Raw genomic sequence first — 23,636 nt, 5'->3', positions numbered from 1 at the left:
CTCCATTACTGGGCCTTCTTCTGAACTCCATTGCAGTTCTTTCTGAGGACCTTCCTACCCATTGTCATTGTGGAGGCATCCCAGAATTCCTCTCCAAAGCAAACTCCTCAGGGTTGGGATGTGGGGGTTGGGGTTCTTTCTTCAGCTTCCAAGCCCTTTCTCCTATTCCTTTGCCTGTATTTATTTTTCAGTGCTAGGATGGAAGCCAGTGCCTTGCTTATGCTAGATATGTGATCTTCCACTAGCTATACCTCAGCAGAAAATTATTTTGGGAAAGAGTTTCACTGTGTATTCAGGCTGGACTCAAACTCAAAATCCACTTGCTCCAGGCTCCCAAGGGCCTGGGTTAGAAGTGTTCCTTACCATACCTGCTGTCCTCTGGCTCTTCTAGACACACCCTAGCCATCCATGCACTATGGAGTCCTCTACTGCATCCCAGCCACTCCTATTCATGACAAGGGTTGGGGCTTTAGCTCTTAGCTCACTGCCTGTAATTCAGCCCAGTCTCATTCCTGCGATTCAGGCTCACACATTTCTGACCTTCTCAGTTCTATGGAGTGCTTTTCCCATACTCAAACTCTGATCCTCAATGGTAACTGCCAGTAGTTCTGCCCCAGATTTCTATCCTGGCATTGCCTCTTGTCATCCCAGTTGACTTTCTCTGGAGTAAGCTTCTTGTAGGCTCTGCTTTTCCGTGGACATCACCCTATCTTTCTTTGTTCATTTCTCATGTTGACATCTATGCTCTAGCATTTTTGATCACTCTCTTGCTGAAATCCTGGCCATTGCTAACCACTCACAGCCTCTTTGCCTAGCAGAGCCTTGTTCACCTAAGCCAGTTGCCTGTCGTCTCTCTAACCTGTGATGGGAACATGGGAAGACACTGAGGCCATGCCAGGTGGCCAAGGTACCTGGCATCAAAGATGCACTCAACACTGCTTGGAAGATCTCTGGTTCCTTGGTCTAGACACTGACAGAGCAAGTCAGAGCAGGGAGAGTAGGGAAGAAAGAACACAGGTAGGACTCAGAAGTGCCAGGCTGGGGGTATGCAGGGCTACTTCCTGGGCTGATGGAGAGCAGCCAAGCCTCCAGCAGGCAGTTAGTCCTGAAAGTTCAGTCTTGGCCCAGAGAGATGTACACTGTTTTTTGATCAGCCCCATACTCATGCTGTCAATCCAATGTGGCTGGAAGTGTAGACAGAGCCCTTGCCCAGCATATAAAGAATCCTAGGTCTCACGAACAGTATCACAAACACAAGCCCACAAAAACAGAAAGTCAATTAGAATGCTGTCAGTTCACATCCATGTAGCCTTCCAATGGGTTTACATCCCACCATATAAAGCAATAATTTTAAAAAATCCACAAGCTTTCCCCACTCTAGCTAAAGGCTTCCTCTTTGTTTCTTCCACTCATGGTCCCCATAGAACATACCAGTTTTCCAGACATCACTCACCTTTCATCTGTTCCTCAGGAGCATGGACTCTGCACAATTCTAACTTGCACTCTCTGAGCAATTCTCCATTGTATCCCTTCCAACAAACCTGCTCTGCAAAGTGCCGTGGTTACTCCTTATCATACCACACCCTGTTTGTTGTGTTATCATAGAACTCTTTCTTGGCTTGTCTCCATGGTTTATGTGTTTTACCTTCCCTCTCCCACAGGAGGGTCTTCTTGTTCTCCTACTTCCCTGTCATCATATATGCAGCTCTAGACAAATGCTGGATACTCAGGATCTATTGTTTTAAATGGATGAATAGGTGGCTTAAATGGATGGGTCTTATCTGTTACTGTATGGGTGAGGTACGATACTTGATGGATTGGAAGTCCTCCTGGAGACAGGATGGCTGCCTATTAGAGGTGTATCTGCATCAGCACCACACTTGGCACAAAGTAGTTGTTCAGGGTATTCTGAGGAAGGAAAGTTAGGCTGGAAGCAGAATTTCAGAATTAAAGTAACAGGTGAGATAGTAGAGTCTCCTAAGAGAAAAGGGAAGGACAAGGCCTCCAAATGTGCTACTCACTTTTTGTCTACTAGCTTTGTGTCTCCAGACTCTGCCAGTCCCCAGTACTTGCCTAGCACACAAAAGGCCCTGGGTTTGATCCATAGCACCAACCACACATAAAACACCCTGGAAAACTAGCCTCCAGAAACCTTTCTCTTGCCCTGCTCAAAATCATGTCTGTTGCCAACAAACAGTTCACCCCTGTCACCTTATGGAAGATTTTCTGTCTGTGTTTGCCTCCATGTGAGAGGCAGGGATTTCTGCCTCTCCCATCTTACTTTGGTCAGCACCACAACCATTTGTGATAGTCACCAAGCCTGTGAGTTGCACTCCACAGGAAAAAAAAATGTGTCTAGGGACAATGTAGACAAAGACAATGTACACTGACAATGCCTGTATTTTTTGGAAAAGGATGGGGATTGGAGATGAAGACTGTTATGCTGGATCTTGAAGGGCAGTGATATTTTATAATGTGCATTTCTTTCTTTCCTTCCTTCCTTCCTTTTTTCTTCTTTTCTTCCTTCCTTCTTTCTTTCTTCCTTCCTTCCTTCCTTCCTTCCTTCCTTCCTTCCTTCCTTCCTTCCTTCCTTCCTTTCTTTCTTTCTTTCTTTCTTTCTTTCGTTCTTTCTTTCTTTCTTTTTTTCCTTATTTCTTTCTTTCCTTCTTTCTTTCTTTCTGTGTGTCTGCCTTTCTTTTGGTGTTCTTAAGACAGAGTCTCACTGCTAGCCCTAGCAATCCTGAAACATGATCTGTAGACCAGGCTGGCCTTGAATTCACATAGATCCACCTGCCTTTGTCTCTCGAGCATTGGGATTAAAGTCTCACATCAGTACAACTAGCTTTTTAAATATATAATTTCACATTTATTTATCCAATCATTTATAATGTACGTGTCTATATACATATACACACACATGTCACAATGTGTATACAGAGGACAACTTCTGCGAAGCTGACTCTAGGTTCTCTCCTTCGCCCATGTAGGAACTGAACTCAGGATCTCAGGCTGCAACATGCACCATATCTACTGAGCCCATGGTACTTATTTGTATTATGTAGCTCTAGCTCTATTTAAGACAGATCAAAGGGAATGGCAGACTCAACTACATATGAAATCACATGTGAACCAGTTACTCCCTCTTCCTGAGAAAGCTCAGCACAGAGCATCTGCTTCTCAGCAGTGAGCACCTGGCTTACCAGGAATCTGTGCTAGCAAGGGTTTAAGCAGAAGCTGGAGGCACACTTCTGGGTAGCCTATCCATATGGGGCACACTAATGGGAGCTAGGATGGCTTTGGGGCATCCCTAACCTCTTGAAGCTGATGTCACCATGAGAAACACGTGCTAAAAACATATCTCCGTAGAGAGAGGTGAGGGCCCTAATGAAGGGTTATATGTCTTCTTGTCTTATGAGCACACAAGAAGAACCATCCCTCCCTTCAAAAAAAAAAAAAAAAAAAAAGTCCTGCATGGGTTTGCATCAGTTGAAGACCTGCTCATTCTTTCTTTCTGTAAATATGCAGGTCTCAAGATCCTGCTATTAGCTGGCTGTGAGGACACATGGATGTCATCATGATACTAAGAGGGAGATCATCTCAAGTGCGGGGTTAACTTGGTCTACATAACCAGTGATTGTTCATCCAGGGCTGTATGGTGAAACCTCATCTTAAACAAAACAAAACACACCTCTCAACATAAGACCAAGTCTGAGTTCATACCATGAATCAAGATGAACTTTCTCATAGCATGAAGCAGAGGCCAGAAAAACAGACAACTTGAATTTGGTCCCAGGTTGCTAAGCTCTCCAAATGTCTACCATGGGCATTCTACTATCAAGGCACTTAAGTGTCTCAAGCTTTTATTTTTCTTGATTGTTTTTTTTTTTTTTTTTTTTTTTTGTGATTAACTATTTTTAAAAATCTTGGTTTAGGAATTTTTTCTTTTTTATTATTATTTTTTATTAATTACACTTTATTCACTTTTTATACCCCAATAAGCCCCTTCCTCCTCCCCTCCTGGTCCCACCTTTCTTCCCCCTTCTTCACGAATGCCCCTGCCCAAGTCCACTGATAGGGGAGGTCCTCCTCTCCTTCCTTCTGATCTTAGTCTATCAGATCTCATCAGGAGTGGTTGCATTCTCATCTTCCGTGGCCTGGTAAGGCTGCTCCCCTCTCAGGAGTAGGTGATCAAATAGCAGGCCAATCAGATTACATCAGAGGCAGTCCCTCTTCCCATTACCATGTAACCCACTTAGACACTAAACTGCCATAGGCTATATCTGTGCAGGGGTTCTAGGTTATCTCCATGCATGGTACTTGGTTGGAGTCTTTTAATTAGTGTGTGTGTGTGTGTGTGTGTGTGTGTGTGTGTGTGTGTGTGTGTATGTGTGTGCTCGTGCGCACTTAGGAGTGCTTGTGAAGGCCAGAGAACAACCCCGGGGTCCCTCCTAGGGATGTCTTACTCCCACAGATTCTAGCCTTCCAGACCATTATCAAAGAACATTCGCCAATGTAAGAAAACAAACACTTTATTTAACATTTCTTAGCTTGCCTTAAGACATTAAATATATAGGTTTTTGGCAAGCAGCCTCACTTGTTCCTTCTTGGACCTGGTACCATCAGGACTAGGACCCAGAAAGCCCTTGTAGAATCCCTGCCCCAGAGCATACCACCAGGCACATGAGGACCCACAATAAATAGCAACTGCAAGAAACCAATGGAGGAATGCAAGTAAAAGCTGACATAATATGAATGCACAATAAATATTAGCTAATACTGTTTGTTGAGTCATTGTGGTGGTGGGGTTAGTTAGGGGCTAAAATCCGTAAACTGAGGGGGCGTGTGCATAAGGAAGGAAGAGACCAGGTGACACAGGTTTAATTCTGTTTTCCTGAGGCTCTAATCTCCTGGACAGGTCTCTCTTAGCTCTGCATGCTGGTAATAGGTAGGCACCCACCCAGGGTGATGCCAGGGGCTGGGGGTTTCTACTTATACTGTTTTTCTTAGCCCAGAAGAGTGTGGTAAGTTCCCTGCTGCCTTCGGAGACTCCCAACCCCTAGCACACACAGGGTGCTCCAGCATTTTTACTGTGTCCTACAGTGGAGTTCAGGCACCACTTTCTGCTCTAGACATTGGATTTGCTGTGGAGAGAGCCTTTGCGGGGGATCAGATCACCTGTGGAACCCTGAAGTCACGTCACTTTTGCAAGCCCCAGATCCCTGGAACTATGTAGTGTATGTAGTGGGTCAGTGCAGGCATGTGGTAGGTCTGAATAACCCTTGTAGAGAACAAGTGTGGCCTGGGGAAAGAGGGAAGCAAAGAAAAAGCTCTCGGGTGGCTTGCATCAGGGTGCCACTGCAGCAAAAAGCTGAGGAAAACAGTCAGTATCCTGGGCTGGTGGCCAAGGGTCAGTCCTCCCATGGCAGCAGGGATAATATCAGTAACTGCTTCATGACCTCCTGCATAACACAGGGTATCCACCAAAGCCTGGCTATGTGCAGGCCTGAGTGAGCCAGAATGCCCTCATCAAATCTCTCCTCCCAGCCATGGCCCTAGAAAGTAAACATTCACACCATCCCCAGACACCGTCTCACATCCACAAAATAGGTGGTTCTGTAAACAGGACAGGGCTCCAAGAAACCCCTTAAGGGGAAGCAACAGGGAGATAGCATATTTCATAAACTGCCCACCATGATCACTATACCCTCTGAACTGAGGGGTGTAGAAGTCACAGTGTTGTGGGGTGGGAGCTGGAGAGCCTCAGAGGAAGTCCAGCCTTAGGGCCTCTAGCTGTCCAGGGTCCTCAGTCAGTGAGGTTGGAAGATGTCTGTATACTGCTGTAGGATTATCTCCACCACCTGGTTCTGGTACACCATGGTAATTGGCATGTTGGCCTCCTCCATCTCAGGCCATAGCAGTATGGGCCAGAATAGGATGGCCACATTCTGCACAGGCATGTGGTTCTGCTTGCTCTGCTTGATCACCCTGCAGTGGGACCAATGGGATCAAGGGCGCAGAAGTTGATGAGTCTCTCAAGAGGGGCTCCAGCTATGACCAGTCCTCTCTTTTTGCCATGGGAAGTCTGGCTTGCCCACCAGCACAGGTGCTGCATGAGTAGTCAGTGTGTGTTGTGGTTGGAGATAGGCAGAGTGTGCACCAGATCAAGCATAGGGAGGCTGCACTAAGCAGGGTCGTGCTGCTCTGAGTGAGGAAAGGGACCAGACATGGTGTGCTGGCTGTGACAAGAGGAGACCAAACTCCTCATCCCTCCTCTTACCATGCTGCTCACTGATGGCTGCTATGAACTGGTGGAAGTGCAAGAAGAGGAAGAAGGGTTCTGGCAGCTCTCAGAAGAAGAGCCGCAGCTGACCCGTGGTCATGTGGATGTCTTCCCAGAACACCTGGTCCAGGTCCAAGTGCTCATCTACAGTGTGGTAGGGGCGGGGGCAATGGAGAAATCAGAATCCACCAGAGCCTTCAGTCCCCAGGGTAGGGACAGGGGAAGGACCTCACCATGATCCACTTTATAGCACAGCTTCTGGATAATGGCCAGGTTCCCACTGATGCAGTACAGCCTATTGATGCCCAGACCTCCCAGAAAGGGAATGGCTGACCCTGGAAGGCCTAGGCTCCCGAAAGATTTCTACTCAGTGATCCTGCTGAGGGTCTTTCTCCTTCTCCTTGAACCTGTTTTCACCCAGGGCTCTCCAGGCTTTGCTCCTTCCTAGAAGCTGGTCATGGATGTCTGTCTTGTCTATGCATTCATACATGTCCCGTCCAGCGGGAGTTCAAACAGTTCCTAAGGAGGGGTGAAAAGAATGAGGTGACAAGATAAACAAAGAATGAGAGCAAGTCTATAGTCTGATCTCGCTCTCCTTTATTTGAAAAATTTCACACAACTTTATAGGGAGAAGACAGGAAAGAAAAATGTGTCAGCAATATAGTTTACAAAACATGACAGGGTGATTAATGATGATGCAGAACAGCTCAAGAATGTTTACTAAAAGAGATATTACAAGAATGTCAGCTAAGATATTGCAAAATGTCTAGTCTGAGGAACAGATGTCTCATGGGTTCCAGAAATGTAAATCTTTCACCATGACCTTGTTTCGGCTGTCTGTAACTTTCTACTAGATGGCCTTGGCTCCTGGCATCTCCTCCCTTTCTCAAATAATTTAAGAGGCTAACAGGTACATTATGAACATGAGGTCTTTTGTAGACAGTGGGCTTTAACCAGAGGGGGGGCCGGAGTAGAGACCTGATCCTCCCAGGGCATTTTGCAGCCTCTTGGGGTATCTTTTTGGGGAGGAGAGGAAAACCCCATCAACACCTGAGGGCATCCCCAGAAGGTTGTGTTTAGGGGTAATAAAACACCAACCTTTATGCAATCAGGTTGCTTCTCTGGGAACTCAGAAGCAGACAATTGGGTCCTTTCTCTGCTGTACCTTGTCCTACACCCCTGTGGTGCCCATGCCATATCAGGCAAGCATTTATCTGAGTTTCATGCTGTTCTCATGAGAGCCAAAAGCAAACAATCAAGACCCATGTGATGGACTGTTACCAGTCTTCCTCAGGCTCAGCTAAGCCTCCGTCAGCTGAATCAAGTCTGTGATAATGAACTTGTATGGTTTAGATGCCAGGGAGTCAATTTGCTGTTTTACAAAGCTAGTAAGCCTTTGGATGACCCATGGGCCGAAAGATATGAGAAGAAGGAAACCCACCATGGGTCCCAAGACTGAAGGGAGGAGAGTGGTGAGCCAGGGAAAGGTTGAAAACCAATTATGAAACGATTGATCAAGAGAGGCAGCCTCGTCCAAGAGGGTAAAAGGTACAGCAAAAGGGACAAGTAACCAAATTGTCTGGATGACATGAAGTTTAATGTAAGAGGTGCGGCATACCAGACATACCCTGTAACAGGTAGGGACTGAAAGAGAACCTGGCAGCCAGCATCTGCTTTGATATATTAACAGGCACCTCAGTTATCCATTTATCCTAGGTTTGAGACTTAACAGTTGATGCAATGGGTTATCTTGGCTGCCAGATGGACGCACCTGTGAGGATGGAAACTCAACTGAGGTGGACTGGCCTAAAGGGAGGACATGTTTGTGGTGCATTTTGACCACTAATTGCTAATAGCTCACTGTGGATGGTGCCATTTTTGAGCAGGTGGGCCCAGGCTTTATCATAAAGGCAGCTGAGCAAGCCAGGAGAAGCAATCAAAACTAGCCCTTATCCATGCTCTCTGCTTTGAATTCTCCAGATGATGGACAGTAACAAAATTCTCCTTGCCCAAGATGCTTGTGATCAATGCTTTCTCATAGAAAAATGGAAGTCTGCCTTCCCCTTCATACCCTATATTTCAATCCATTTGTTTATAATTGGCAGAATTTCATTTTATAAGCTATGATAACTATTATATGCATGTCTTTTTTCTACTTTCATTAGATTTTACCTATGCAGTCTATATATTCCTTTCTATATCTCCACTACTTGGATTGCCCTATGAAGCTATTAATCTCCACTGTTTTGGCAGGGTATTGCATGAGAGTATGGTGAGGTCATTGGGAACAGGGCAGTTGGAAGAGGTAGTGTCAGTGCTGAGACTGCAGGGACAGGGCAGAGCTATTCCAAAGTGTGGCCTTAGCTGAAGTTGCTAGGGTGGCCATGCCCTACAAAGGCACATGTAGCTGCAGCTGTTTGAAGTAAGAAGTAGGCAGTAGCTATGATCTTCTTTTCCAGAGCACAAGGAGACCTCTTCAGCTCCAAGCACTAAGAGGAAGTTTCAGGTTCTATCTGGACATCAGCTGTATGTGCCATGGGTGACACCAGCTTTGAACCATCTATTCTGAGCATGAGGCTTAGACAAACATAAATTGAGGGAAAAGAGAAGCCAGGTTGCAAAGCAGTGCACACACACACACACACACACACACACACACACACACACACAGTATACGGGGTGGAGTTTAAGCCTATAGGATACAGCCTCATAAAAAGTTCAAATTCAGGGCAGGCAATGCCATAGTTGGTGGGATATGTCAGGTGCTGATAGGCTAGTTTACATCTTGTTCTCCTGCTTGGACAGGGAAGACTCCTGGCACATTTTCTGGTGATTCATTGAACAATCATTAGTTATTTTCCTCAGTGACCCTAGCCCTCACATGCCACTGCTCTGTTGAGGTGTGCATCCTCAACCAAAGGCCACTTTTGCATGTGGGTCCCCACTGCTCTGTGGTCTTCTATGTGAAGGCCATCTTTCTGATGTGGCTGGCAAGAGTGGTGCAGACTGGTTCAGGGACAAGTGGCACTCCCATTGCATACCCCAGAGAAGGAATTCAGTGTTCCATTCCCATCCCTGCCTGGCTTTCACACCTGCACCACAACACCACTGTGTTCCCACAACTAGGCCAGCCTTATCTTCTGCCTCCACTGCTACCTCATTCCCAAAGGACGAGCTAGGGAAACCAGGCTGTAGGTCAACCACACCCCACCACCTACCACCCTCCCAACCCTGCTTCCTCCAATGAGGTCCACCTCACCCTTGTCCCCCACCTCCTTCTCCCACCTCATGCCCAAAGGAAAAGCAAGGGAAACCAGCCTCTGGTCACTGGGCAGCATCCCCACATCCTGTGTTCCTTCAAGTAGGCTCACCTCCCACTCCTCCCCTACTGCCACCCTCCACAACCACCCCCCAACTCCTTCCCAAGGCCAAAGGGGAAAAGAAAGCCAGGGAAGCAAGCTTATGGGTTTCTTGAATAAAGCTTTAATTAAAACACATCTTTTGGGCAGGAAGGCGGTGGGAGGAAGCAAGGAACAAGGCTGTCCAGGTATGCAGGACAGACCATGGGAGAGGTTGGGCAGGGTGACTGAAGAGGTGCGATGGGTAAACAGAGCAGGCCAATACGCCGTTAAGTGACCCGGATCCAGGTGCCATCAGCATCTAGTAGCTAGTGAAGACGACTACGGCCACTTCTTTGACCTGGAGTCACGTGGGAGATGGTGATGAACTGAAACAGTTCACTCAGGAGTGCATCATTGTAGATAGCCAGATCCAGCAGCTCCGGTGTGATGAGCCTCTCGTTGTCCTGGCGTTGGACCTCATTGCTTGCCAGATCCAGCAGACTGCGGGCCAGGAACTCCAAGATGGCAGTCAGGTAGACAGAAACACTCTCGCTCAGTCTCCGTCCGTAGCCGCCCTCCCGAAGATGGTGCTCCACCAGGCTCACAGAAAATGTCAGCCCCGCTCTGGAGGTGCGGGAGCGACGAGAGGAAGACCCTCGACTGCTTCTCTGCCTTCTCCTGGGCATGCTGGGCTCGACGGACAGCTCACAGGCTTCGCTCTGCTGGCCTGCTGGGCGCTGGACCTAACCGCCTCCAATGCCAACTGCTAACGTCTTTTCCCTCTGTGTCTCGCTGCGTATCCTAGCAACCTCTCGTGGTCAGAACCCTGTCCCTCTCCCACTGATGACGTGTGTGTGAGGGTTCCTAGTCTCGTCATTAATGCTTCTTTGTCCCCCACCTCCCACTTTCATAACTGATATGTCCTACTTGAGACAGTTGTTGAGTGGACGTGTGAGCTCATATCGATAAAGTATCGAATGAAGTGTTTAAAAATGACACCACAGAGTGGTCAGCCCGTTATGCCGGCAGCCATCGGGATAGACATGAGCAAGGGTGCTGTAAGAGTCTGTAAGGGAAGAGAAGTACAAAGGCTGACACACAGACCACAGCAATTGAATATCTATTCCTTCAGAACCCTACTTCTTGGGCTTCCAGGTTCTTCCTAGACTCTGTCTCTTTCAGAGACTCTGAAGTGATTCTCCACTGACATCCTGTGAGCTCTCCATTTTAGTCAGCAGGTAGACCCATTGAGCTGCTCTAGACTGGTGGAGACGTCTTAAATGAAGAATCTGTTGGGCTCTATTATTTTCATGTCAGTTTATCTAAATAAACATTTCCGTATTCATTTTGTGGGTCTTCATGTGGATTAAGTTATGTCAGGGGAAGGGCAGTGTGTTATGAAATGCAGTGTCTATACTAAGCCTTAGGAGTAATTGAAGGAGAGGTGCAAGGTGGTTCTCTGAATAACTTAGGAAAGTAGAAAAAAAAAAAAACCCTTAGAATGAAGAGCCAGCATGTTTAGAATGCAGAGGGGAGAGAGGTGACACCTAATAGGCTTTATTTTTAACTTAGTTGGTAGAAATCACATAGCTTCTTCCAGTTAAGATTGAAGCCCAAACCTGGATAATTTCAGGCCCCAGCCTTTGCATCTGTGACATCTCCCGTCAGGTGAAATCACTGTGAAACGAAATGCATAGGCCTCAAGCAGATTTTGATTTTAGGTCATAGTTTTCTAAATGAGAGAGGACTCCCCTCCCCTTTCTTTAGGGGGGGGGGTGCAGTGGAGTTTGTTTGAGGTGGCCATGCTAGGTTTGAAATCATGATCCCTGTGTTCCCTGAGTGCCGGGGCTACAATTGCTGCCACACACAGCTCACACTACTTTTGATGCACATATGAGCAGTTCTGATATTAGCCCTATGATCTGATGATTGACCTCATCTTTCTGATAAAGGAAACAATCCTCAGAGAAGTTGTCTAATGTCACAGATTAAGTGGAGAGGAAGGAAAGCAGTTGGCCTCTCTGTAGCACCCAGACATAGTTCAGTAACAGGAACCTTCCATCTTTTCTTGTATTTCCCTCAGTCTCTGACAAAGTTCAAGGTCCTTGAAACGTCTCAGAGATCTCTTCCTATTGGCTGTGACTAAAGACTTCCTTCCTTTGTTTCCCAGGCAGGGTTTCTCTGTGTAGCCTTGGTTGTCCTAGACTCACTTTCTAGACAAGGCTGGCCACAAACTCACAGCAATCCTCCTGCCTCTGTCTCTGAGAGAGATGGGATAAGACTTTCTTATTGAGTTCATTTATGTTCTTTTAAAATTTAATTATTTGTTTGTTGGTTTGATCATTTATTTATTTATTTGGTTATTTGTTTTGAGCTAGGGCTTCTCTGTGTGACCTTTGCTGTCCTGTAACTTGCTCTGTATAACAGGATGCCTTGAATTCAAAGATCCACCTGCCTGAAACAGAATGGTGGATCAGTGGAATCGAATAGAAAACCCAGAAAATAACATACACACTTATGGACACCTGATCTTTGACAAACATGCCAAAACCACAGAATGCAAAAAAAGATAGTTTCTTCAACAAATGGTGCTGGTCTAACTGGATGTCTACATGTAGAAAAATGCAAATAGATCCCTACTTATCACCCTGCACAAAACTAAAGTCCAAGTGGATCAAAGACCTCAACATAAAACCAGACACATTAAATTGGTTAGAAGAAAAAGTAGGGAAGAGCCTTGAACTCATTGGCACAAGAGACAACTTCCTGAACAAAACACCAACAGCACAGGCTCTAAGAGCAACAATCAGTAAATGGTACTTCATGAAACTGAAAAGCTTCTGTAACACAAAGGACACTGTCATCAAAACAAAAGTAATGCCTACAGATTGGGAAAGGATCTTCACCAACCCTCTATCTGACAGAGGGCTAATATCCAGTATATATAAAGAAATAAAGAAGTTGAAAAGCAACAAATCAAGTAATCCAATTAAAAATGGAGAACAGAGCTAAACAGAGAACTCTCAGTAGAGGAATACTGAATGGCAGAGAAACACTTAAAGAAATGTTCAACCTCATTAGCCATCAGAGAAATGCATTCAAAACGACCCTGAGATTTCACCTTACACTCATCAGAATGTCCAAGACCAAAAACTCAAGTGACAATACATGCTGTAGAAGTTGTGGAGAAAGGAAAATCCTCCTCCACTGCTGGTGGGAATTTAAACTTGTTCAACCACTCCGGAAATCAATCTAGAGCTTTCTCAGACAACTAGGAATAGCGCTTCCTCAAGATCCAGCTATAGCACTCCTAGGCCTATATCCAAAAGAGGCTCAAGTACACAATAAGGACATTTGCTCAACCATGTTCATAGCAGCTTTATTTGTAATAGCCAGAAGCTGGAAACAACCCAGATGCCGCTCAAATGAAGAATGGATACAGAAATTGTGGTACATCTAAACAATGGAATATTACTCAGCAATAAAATAATAATAATTAATAAAAAAACAAGGAAATCATGAAATTTCAGGTAAATGGTGGGAAATGGAAAAGACCATCCTGAATGAGGTATCCCAGAAGCAGAAATACACACAGGGTACATACTTATTCATTTGGACATATAATATAGGATAAACCAACTAAAATCTGTACACCTGAAGAAACTAATGAAGAGGGAGGAATCTGACTTAGATGCTCAATCCCCATTCAGAAAGGGAAAGAGATGAACATCAGATGAGCAAGAACACAGGGAACAAGACAGGAGCCTGCCACAGAGGGGCCTCTGAAAGGCTCTGCCCTCCAGGGTATCAAAACAGATCCTCAGACTTATGGCCAACTGTTGGGCAGAGTGCATGGAATCTTAAGAAAGGACTGGGAAATAGTAAGATCTCTAGAGGACAGGAACTCCACTAGGAGAGTAACAGAACCAAAACATCTGAGCACAGGGGTCTTTCCTGAGACTCATACTCCAACCAAGTAGCATGCTTGGAGATAACCTAGAACCCCTGCACAGATGTAGCTCATGGCAGTTCAGTGTCCAAGTGGGTTTCATAGTAATCAGAACAGGACTGCCTCTGGCAAGAACTGACTGGCCTGCTCTTTGATCACCTCACTCTGATGGATGAGAAGCCTTACCAGGCCACAAAAGAAGACAATGAATCCACTCCTGATGAGATCTGATAGACTAGGATCAGAAGGAAGGAGAGGAAGACCTCCCCTCTCAGTGGACTTGGGGAGAAGCATGTGTGGAAAAGGGGAGGGAAGTGGGATTGAGAAGGGAGGAGGGAAGGGTTTATGGGGGATACAAAGTGAATAAAGTGTAATTAATAAAAATTAAAATAAAAATATTTTTAAAATATTTCAGGTATTCCTTTAGATTTTCTCTGAAACCAATTTGCCTACCAGGTCAGCCTTCAAAAACTGCAAGCCCCAGACTAACTATTTTCACCAACAATTTTTCTGTAAGTCAGCTTGTCCTCTTCCCAGGTAGGACTTCAGCAGTAACTCTCCTGTGAGCTGTGTTGGGGATTCCCCATGAAGTCCTCCAATGGCAGGTAACAGGGAGTATTATCAGTAGCTGTTGGTTGAGGATATTGGAAGTGCTTCAAGGACCTTGTGGTCTCATTCACCTGTTCAAAGGTGAGTAGGTTATGCCGGTAAGGTGATAAGGTACACCTTTCATGTTTAGTTAGCAGTTTTAAAACCATTATTTTGCTTCAGTGTACAGATATAAAAATCTTTAAATGTTTCATTCCTAGGTTGGAAGTTTGGGCTTGAATATAAATATTTATTGTTCAGTGTTACTGTAGACCACTGGCTCTCAACTTTCTTAATGCTGTGACTTTTTTTAATTAAATTTTAATTTTTTATATTAGTTACAGTTTATTTACTTTGTATCCCAGCTGTAGCCCCCCTCCCTCATTCCCTCACAATCCCACCCTCATCTCCTCCCTGCCACTCTCTAAGTCCACTGATAAGGGAAGTCCTCCTCCCCTTCTATCTGACTCTAGCTTATCAGGTCTCTTCAGAACTGGCTGCTATGTCCTCCTCTGTGGCCTAGCAAGGCTGCTCCTCCCTCAGGGGTGGGGGGATCAAAGAGCCAGCCATTGACTTCATGTCAGAAACAGTCCCTGTTGCCCTTCCTAGGGAACCCACTTGGATACTGAGCTACCATGGGCTACATCCCAGTAGGAGTTCTAGGTTATATACATGCATGGTTCTTGGTTGGAGAAACTGTCTTATTAAAGACCCCTGTGCCCAGATAGATTTGGTCTTTGTGGAGCTCCTGTCCTCTCCATGTCATAACTAACTCTCCCTTCTTTCATATGATTCCACCAAGGTTTCACAACCCATAGATCAAGAACCACTGATGTAGACCGTTGGCTATATCCCATTCTAAGAATATTGTTCAACATTACTGACACTATTGAGGTTGTCTCATGGATGGTTGTTCCTCATGGCTGTGTTGTCTACCACAACTGGAGAAGCAAATAGTTCTGGGTATTTAATGGGCATTGCTGCCTTGGGCTTGAACACCATAGATTGTCTTGGAGTGTTTGGTGAGTGTGAAACCTTTTATAGCTGTTACTTTGAGGAGGTTAAAGCTTGAGTAAAACTTGTGATCAACATTTAAAATAAACCTATGCAATTTCTATTTTCTTAATTTTTTTTCAAACAATATATCTTGATCGTGATTTTCTCTTCTCCCACTTTTTCCTGATCCTCCTAAACACCCTAACAATGGAACTGTATGTTCTCACTTTCTTCCCCCTGCAAAAATCCACAAAACCACAGAAACAGATGCCCCTCCCCTGAAAAAAAAAAAACATAGAGTTTGTTTTGTGTTCATCAACTACTGGGCATGTTGAGTGTCCTGCAATGTAGTTGTATACCCAATGACATGATGACATGTCCTTGGAAAAAACTGATATTCTTGTGGTCAAAAGTTACCAGTTGAAACTGGTTTCTTGGCTGTGGTGGGGCACTCATGTCTACATCCCCTGTCATCACTGGGACCTCTTCTGGCTTGAGCTTGTATTGACCCTGGGTATGCTGCCACAGTCTCTGTGAGTTCATGTGTGCATCAGCCCTGTTGTGTCTGGAAGTCACCATTTCTTTGGAATCATCTATTACCTCTGGCTCTAATAAGATTATAATCTTTTTGCCTCCTCTTCTGCTCTGTCCACTTTCTTCATCATGGCATGGGATTAAAAGAAAAAAAATCTGAGATTGAATAGCCTTTAACGTCCTTTATTAAAAATTAGCTTTGTTCACTCTCGGGTGTATCCTTGCTTTTGTGTTTGAATACAGTTTAGAATCCAGACTATTTCCCACAAAATTTTAGAAATTTGTAGTAAGTCATTCCTTTGTGTTATTATATAAAATGCTCTCAATTTATTACTGATTAAGAGTAGAGTTTATTTATTTAATTTGATTCTTATTTTCAGAGAGGCTCTCATATAATAGGTAGCTCTAGCTTTTCTAGAACTTACTATGTCTACTACGCTGGACTTGAACTCAGAACTCAGAGAGATCTACCTGCCTATGCCCTACTGAGTAGTGTGATTAAAAGCTTGCATCATCATGCACAGCAAGGAAACATATAAATAAAAACCTTTATTTATATGTTAACATAAAGTATATAAATATATTTATATTTATAAAATATATAAATATAAAAACTATCTCTAAAATTAAGTGTTTTTTAAATAATCATTCAAGACTTAATTTTTAATTGAGCTGTGTACACATATATTTTGTGATTTTTTTCTTTCTATCTCCCTCCTAGCTCCATTTTTTTGTGATAATGTTGGATTGTAAAACAAAAACAAAACAAAACAAAATGCATAAGTGGCCATTCCCTTTGCTGCACCTTGCATACGTTATTTCCTTGAACTGCATGAACTTCCATGGACACACACTTAGAAATTATATGTTGAACAATAACATATTTATTGATGCTGTTGATAATGTTTTTTAGTACCGTATTCTGAGAAGTTGACTCTTATTGAAATAACCAACTGGAGACTGAATAAAAATATTGGACATTGGCCAGGGAGTTTATCTTAGTAAGTTGCAGCATTGACTACATATTTAAAAATCTTAGTGGAACCCACTTTCCTCTTAGTTTTGAGCCTGTTTCATTGACATTGTAGAAGTGTAATCCTATTAACATTAACATTTTACTTGCTTTAGAAACAGCAATCAGTGACAAATTAAAAGATATTTCCCCCAAATACGTATTTTTTTATTTTAAATTCAACAAACATGATGAAATCATTTAATTCCTTAAACTTAATTTTACATGAACATCAGTGTATCAAAGCTCTTTTATGTTGATATTAGATACAATGGCTATTTCAAATCTATATATTTTACTGAAAGAAAGAGATTAATGAGCTTCATATAAAAGAAAAAAAGTTAAATCTGTCTCCTAATTGTTTATTTACTTCTTTGTGAAGAAATTTAAGCCGTATGTGAAGTGATTTTAACTTAGATTACAAATAGACGGAAAGTTTAAAAATATAGATAAATCCGTACAAAGAAGCTGCTAATAATTCCACTGTCCAGAAATGCATACACTTATTTCTGTACTTTTCCTAAATATATATCTAAAGTAATTTTTGTAAGCATTTACCCCTTCTCTAAAGATTTTTTATTTCATATTGTTTAGAAACATTTTTGTAGATCATAAATATTTTCATTTGTGACTTTAATTGTTGCATGTTTTTTTATTATAAATGGACACAATGAAATAATCTGACTCATTTTATTCTAGATATTTATATTGTATTTTTGTGATAACACTTGCAAAAAATATTTCAAATTTATGACCATTTCTTGGATAAATATTTGAAAGTGGAGTTGGTAGGTTAAAGGTTAGCAATACCTTAAAAGAGTTTGAAATATAGCATAAAGTTGACTTTTTTAAGATCCAGATTTTGTGTTACATGATTTTTCTCAATTTATTGAATATAAACATTTTGAGCCCAGTCTGTTGAAAGTGAGGCTAACTTATGATGATTGAAGGGTAGATCTATGAAGTACACTTAAATATAATGATATTTTAAATTTATAATGAGGTTATTTGAATGCAATAAGTTTATTATATGGGAAGTATCTATATTTAACTGATTTTCTGGAACTGTCCAAAAGGGATCATTTGTTTTTGTTTTGGTGAGAATATAAACAAAAACATTTTAAATACTTCAAGTTTTGCCTCAGTTATCTATTCTGACACTTTTATTTTTGTTTGTGGCTACTGTTAATCTCAGGCTTTCCTGTCTTTTTGGGGATACAGTCTCTCTGAAGCTTAGGCTGGCCTCACACCAGAGTTCTTCCTGTGCTAGACATGGGGTCACTGGAATGTACCATGTCCAGTGACAGTCTTCTGAAGTTGGATCAGACATCTTCCAAACACATGACCTTTATTTGCTTTCTGCAGTGATGCTTTTCCCTAGGTTTATCCTGTGAATGTTCAGCCTCACACTTGTATTCAACTACAGAAAAAAATGGATAATGAAATCATTCCAGAGTGTTCTTGTGGGGCAGACGTATGAATAATTGGAGGCTATTATGGAGATCAGCCAATATAGTTCATATGTGCATTTTAGATATTAATAATGTAAAACTTACTTAACTAAGCTTTCTACTTTAAATATTAGTGTTTATTTTGTGATTATGCAGATGATTATTTCTCCCTTTCTTTGTAGACTTTGCCAACCAATCAGATGATGATCAGGTAAATGTAGTAGGTTTTTGTCAATTAGGAACTTCTCAAATTACCCTTTTTGCTTCCATAACTTCTCAAAGGTAAAACTATGCTGTTACTGTTGCTGAAATGTGCATCTAAGGGCACTGAATCTCACCAAGAGCTTGCAAAGGGTGCAGGTGATTTTTTGCTAGGTATGACAGACAAGAGCCATGCACATAGGTTGTGAACCTGTTTTGTTGACAGTGTGACATTGTAGATAGGAGTGTAATCCCTTCAGCATTTTATTTGCTTTAGAAACAGCACTCAGTGACAAATTAGAAAATATTTCTTCCAAGATTCTATATGTATCATTTTATTTTAAATTGGATTTTAATTGTGTAAAGTAAATTTCACATTAACATCAGCGTATAAAGGCTCTTTTATGTTGGCATTAGATACAGTGGCTTATTCAAATCTTTGTGTTAGGGATATACAGGTTTGATTTTGGAGATTTGCCAGGAGCCAAAGTTATCTACTGAAGCCAAAGTCAAACAGTGAGCCAAAGCTATTTAGTGGAGACAAAGCTATTTACTGAAGCCAAAGCCAAGTAATGAGCAAAGGTCATTTAGTGGAGACCTAAAGCTATTTAGTTGAAGAGTTACCTAGGACCCGAAATCATGGGTGATAGATTGTGAGGACATCCGTCTGTTTTAGAACATCCATGAGATAGCTTAAGAAAACATCCTTATGGCATCTTGCAGGTGCAATATTTAACCCATGAAAGCACTCTTCCTATCTCCTGCAGCAGTAAATTAACCTTCCCCCTTTTCCTGCCTTCTCCCTATATAAGTTGGGTAAAAATTTTTAATAAAGGGAAGCCTTGATCAGATGAACAGACTTGGCTTTCATTCCTGCATCTCTTGTCCCTTTTCCCCCATTCCTTTCACCTTAGGAACCCCGTTGAAACCCCGAGAGATTAAGAGGATTTAAAAGAAATTTTAAAAATTTTAAATGTTTTTGTGATATGTATACAGTGACCTGGTGTTCAAAAACTTTGTTTTTTGGTTTTTCTTTCTTTCTTTTTTTTTTTTTTTTGTTTTATTTTGTTTTGCAAGACAAATTTTCTCTGTGTGGCCTTGGCTGTCCTGAATTCACTTTGTAGACCAGACTGACGTCAAACTCACAGCGATCTGCCTGCCTCTGTCTCCCTGAGTGCTGGGACTAAAGACAAGTGCCACCATGCCTGGCTGGTTTCAAGAAAACTTAAAAAAACTAAAGTTAATTTTCTTTTTGCATGTGCTTGTCTATATTTATTTTTTAATATTCCTAGAGACAGGACTCCCTCAATATGTAATCCATTCTGGGTTTGAACTAATGAGTCTTTTGGTTCAGTCTCCCTCATGTTTGGATTTTAGGCATATTTTACCGTTTACTTTGGGCAACATAAAACAAAAACAAAAATGATGGCCCCCAAAATGTCTATCCTTTCTCTCTCTCTCTCTCTCATTTAATCAATCTACCATCTACTCTGTCATCTAATCTATCATTTAATCAATCATCTATTATTCAATCAGTAATCTATCTAATTTATTTATCAGCTACATTTATATCTATATTTATCTTTTTTTTGTTTTTTTCGCTATACAATTATATTTATTTCCTAATTAATACCAATATTTTCACATTACAAGAAAGGTTTCCCTAAGGAACTTTCCATTACAAGTTGAAATTGTGATTATCTTTATATCCATATTTGACAGTTTTTTAGTTAAGGTTTCTACTATTTTGATAAAATGCCAAAACCAAAAGTACCTTAGGAAGGAAACAGTTTATAGCTCTCAGTTCATACCCCATCTCTGATGACTGTACTGCAGGATTTCAATACAGGTTCCTGGAGGTCATAACTGAAACAGAGGCCACAGAGGAGTGGTGCTACTGACTTGTACCTCATGGCTTGATCAGTTGGATTTGTTATATACTCAGACCAGCTGCTCAGGGATGACACTGGCACTGCCGGTCATGAGCAAAGCCCTCCGCCATCAATCATTAATCAAGAAAATGCCCCCAGGGGGAACAAATTGAACAAAATTCAAAATTAAGTTGGGAAGTCCAACACTTTCCCACTTTATACCAGCATGCTTCCGGGTATGGTACAAGAATCATAGACATGTATGCAAAAATGAGTCTAGCTTGATGATACCTTTTATACACTGTGCAGAAGAAGCGCATGTGATCTTTAAACTTGCTAATTAAAGTATGTTGAAGGAAGGGGTGTGCAAGTCTTGCTTTAGTCCATCTTGGTAGAGTAAGCTTTTGATGTCAATCAATGATTATATATAAGGCTTGTACATCCCAGTAAAACCCGTTAATTAAAATAGAAGAGATAAACGGGTAAAGGGAATTAGTAATCAAATGCTGATATGCTGACATAAGAAATAGGCTCTACTGGAGATTTTGTAAAGATCTTGAGGAATAAGCAGGAGAACTAGGTAAAAGTCCATGTAGGAAGTAGGAAAGATATCTTCAACTGTTGGCAGATGTGTAAGGGTTTTAGGCATAGTGAACTTTCCTTAGTGCCTGGACCATCATTCAGTAGGGTTTCTGTGACAGTCCTTTAGTGAGGCCAAACAAATTAGGGGCAATTAGTGATTAGAATGATCAGAGCTGAATTCATCTCATGTCTAATTTATACTTTGTACCCACTGATCAGTGTGCTGGTAGAGATTCATCAGTTAATAATTAGCAACCTCTTCACTATGGGGACTATTTGTTTAAAATGCAAATTTTGCTTTCAAAAAATCATTTTGAAAAGTAGATAAAGCTGTACCTTCATAGTTTCTATTAATATTGAAAAAGTTATATATTTATAATTTTAAACTTACATCTACTAAAATTGTTTATATCACATTTCCAACTTTGTTTTTAAAAGCACTCATCACTTTATTATCTTAAAAGTTTTCCAAATGATATAATTATATGCATCCATTGTTTGTGATTTAATGTAAACTGTATTTGTATTGATGAAATTCAGATGATCTGGCATGAGTAGGGTCTGGTATGGTATTCTGAAGTCTGCTTAATTAAACTATTTTCTCCACCGTTGGGGAAATGGAGTGGAGGTCTACTGGGGTCTGAGTGTCTGCACTTATTTTATTTGGAAGCTGAAGCGGTTATTTCCACTGAGTGCTGTTACAGGATGCAAAAGAAAGGAGATAAACAAATTGAATGTTCACTTTGGCAACTCTTTTGATTATTAGTATTTTGAGAGCACATTTTAATAGCTCTAGTTCTTTTATCCTAGCTTATAAACAGAAGGCTGCATTTTTCCTTTCTAAAAAACATAATGTGGAAAGTGTTTGTGTGAAACATTACACACTTGGAGTACGAACACTAAGGAAATGGTTATTAGCCAAATCCATGTGTTGTAGGTCCTTGACTCATTGTTTTCTTGATGCCTTTTGTTTATTTGGGAAAAAAAGGCAATTTAAGAATATCATTTATCTTTCTGCATCCCAATTCTCTATTTTTGTTGCAGAAATGTTTTTGTTTTTTCTGCTTATGTGTTTGATGATACAAGTAACAGAAAAAATGACAGTAGGAAATAGCTATATAGTTGTATATAAAAACATGTTTAAGTGTTTTGCTTTCATATCTCTATTATTTGGTGACAGTTACAATGGAGTACCTATCAGGCACATGGGATTTTACTTACATTTGGGCTTTTCATTTTCTCTACACAGTGGCATCTTTGCACACTTGCAGCCTAAAGATGACTTCTGTCCGTGTAAATCTGGCTACACATCCATCTTCTATAACGACCTTATGAACTGTTCTTTCTTCCCCTCCAGGTACATGGAGAAACTGAAGACTACATACGCTATTTAATTGTAGTGGTGATGGAATTCACATTAGCTCGCCTGAGAATGTAGGGCTTTCTATACCATGGTGCAGTAATTGTTCCATACAGCACAGCTATCTTTCACCTGGTTATGTCTTAAATATATGTTCCTTCTTGCTTCTTTCTAATCCATTTTCTTCTGGGAAGCTTTTGTAATAAAGCAGACAGAGGGAAAGATACAAATCATAACCCTATCACCCTTCATCTTAAAACCCTCTGCATTTATAATATTGTCCAAAAATCTTGTTTTGGTTGGAGATAGGGTCTTATTATGTAACCCAAGCTTATCTGGAACTACATAGGCAAGGCTAGCTTGGACTATCCTGCGTCGGCTTTCTGAGTGCTGTTTTTATAGTATTCACTGCTATGTGATACATAACACTGAAACTTTTTACCATGCCTCACGGATCTGTGTATGAGTTTGACCTTACTGGCTCAGACCACTAATCCCAGGATCTTAGGAGGCTGAGGGAAGAGGATCAGTAGTTTTAGGGCTAGCTTGTGCTACAGTGTTTTTTCTAGGCCAGCTAGGACTATGACTCTGTCCCAAAATTAAAAGGAAACAGATAAATGTAAATAATGACTTTGTGATAGGGTACTTTCTGATGTGTGCATGAGGCCTTTGGTGAAAGTCTCATTAAGAAACTTCTCTGTGTAGGGTTGGACCCTGGTTTAGGCTTCCATCCATGGGTACTCTTCTTCACCTTCTCTCATCCAGCACACAGCTGGCTTTTTCTGTTCTGAAGTACATGCCAGTCTCTCCACCTCAGAACCTGTAACTACAGAACCTCTGACTTCTGTAACTAATGCTTAGGAATGTGCACTTTAGAGTTAGAGCTGTAGTTAGGTTTTACCTCTAGTTAATTATTTGAATGACTATTGATAGCTATTAATCATCTATTGTCACTTGAATATTTTTTTATTCATTACACTTTATTCACTTTGCATCCCCCCATAAATCCCTCCTTCCTCCCTTCCTAGTCCTACCTTCCCTCCCCCTTCTTCACACATTCCCCTCCCCAAGTCCACTGATAGGGGAGGTCCTATCAGTGGGAAGGGGAGGTCCCTTCCTTCCTTCTGAACTTAGTCTATCAGATCTAATAAGGAGTGGCTACACTGTCATCTTCTGTGGCCTGATCACTTGAGTTTTTGATCTTAGCCATTCTGATGGGTGTAAAGTGAAATCTCAGGGTCATTTTGATTTGCATTTTCCTAATGACTAAGGACGTTGAGCATTTCTTTAAGTGTTTATCTACCATTCGGTATTCCTCTATTGAGAATTCTCTGTTTAACACTGTACCCCATTTTTTAAATTGTATTACTTGATGTGTTGCTTTTTTAACTTCTTGAATTCTTAATCTCTTCTGGATATTAGCCCTCTGTCAGCTATAGGGTTGATGAAGATCCTTTCCCCGTCTGTAGGC

The 23,636-nt window shown here is 41.8% G+C and overlaps 1 protein-coding gene across 1 annotated transcript; it reads right to left on the bottom strand.

Annotated features, from left to right (window-relative positions):
* Positions 1-9,947: 9,947 nt before the first annotated feature.
* On the bottom strand, positions 9,948-10,307 carry LOC132649967 (histone H2A-Bbd type 2/3-like). The gene has a single exon (XM_060374740.1). The coding sequence runs from the start codon at positions 10,305-10,307 to the stop codon at positions 9,948-9,950; it is 360 nt and encodes a 119-aa protein (XP_060230723.1).
* Between the last annotated feature and the right edge of the window lie 13,329 nt (positions 10,308-23,636).

This window comes from Meriones unguiculatus, chromosome X (genome assembly GCF_030254825.1).
Source record: "Meriones unguiculatus strain TT.TT164.6M chromosome X, Bangor_MerUng_6.1, whole genome shotgun sequence".
NCBI classification, from domain to species: Eukaryota; Metazoa; Chordata; class Mammalia; order Rodentia; family Muridae; genus Meriones; species Meriones unguiculatus.
This window is presented reverse-complemented; position numbering and strand designations above follow the sequence as displayed.

Coding starts and splice junctions, on each gene's coding strand:
- LOC132649967 (XM_060374740.1), bottom strand. CDS start 10,307: ATGCCCAGGAGAAGGCAGAGAAGCAGTCGAGGGTCTTCCTCTCGTCGC.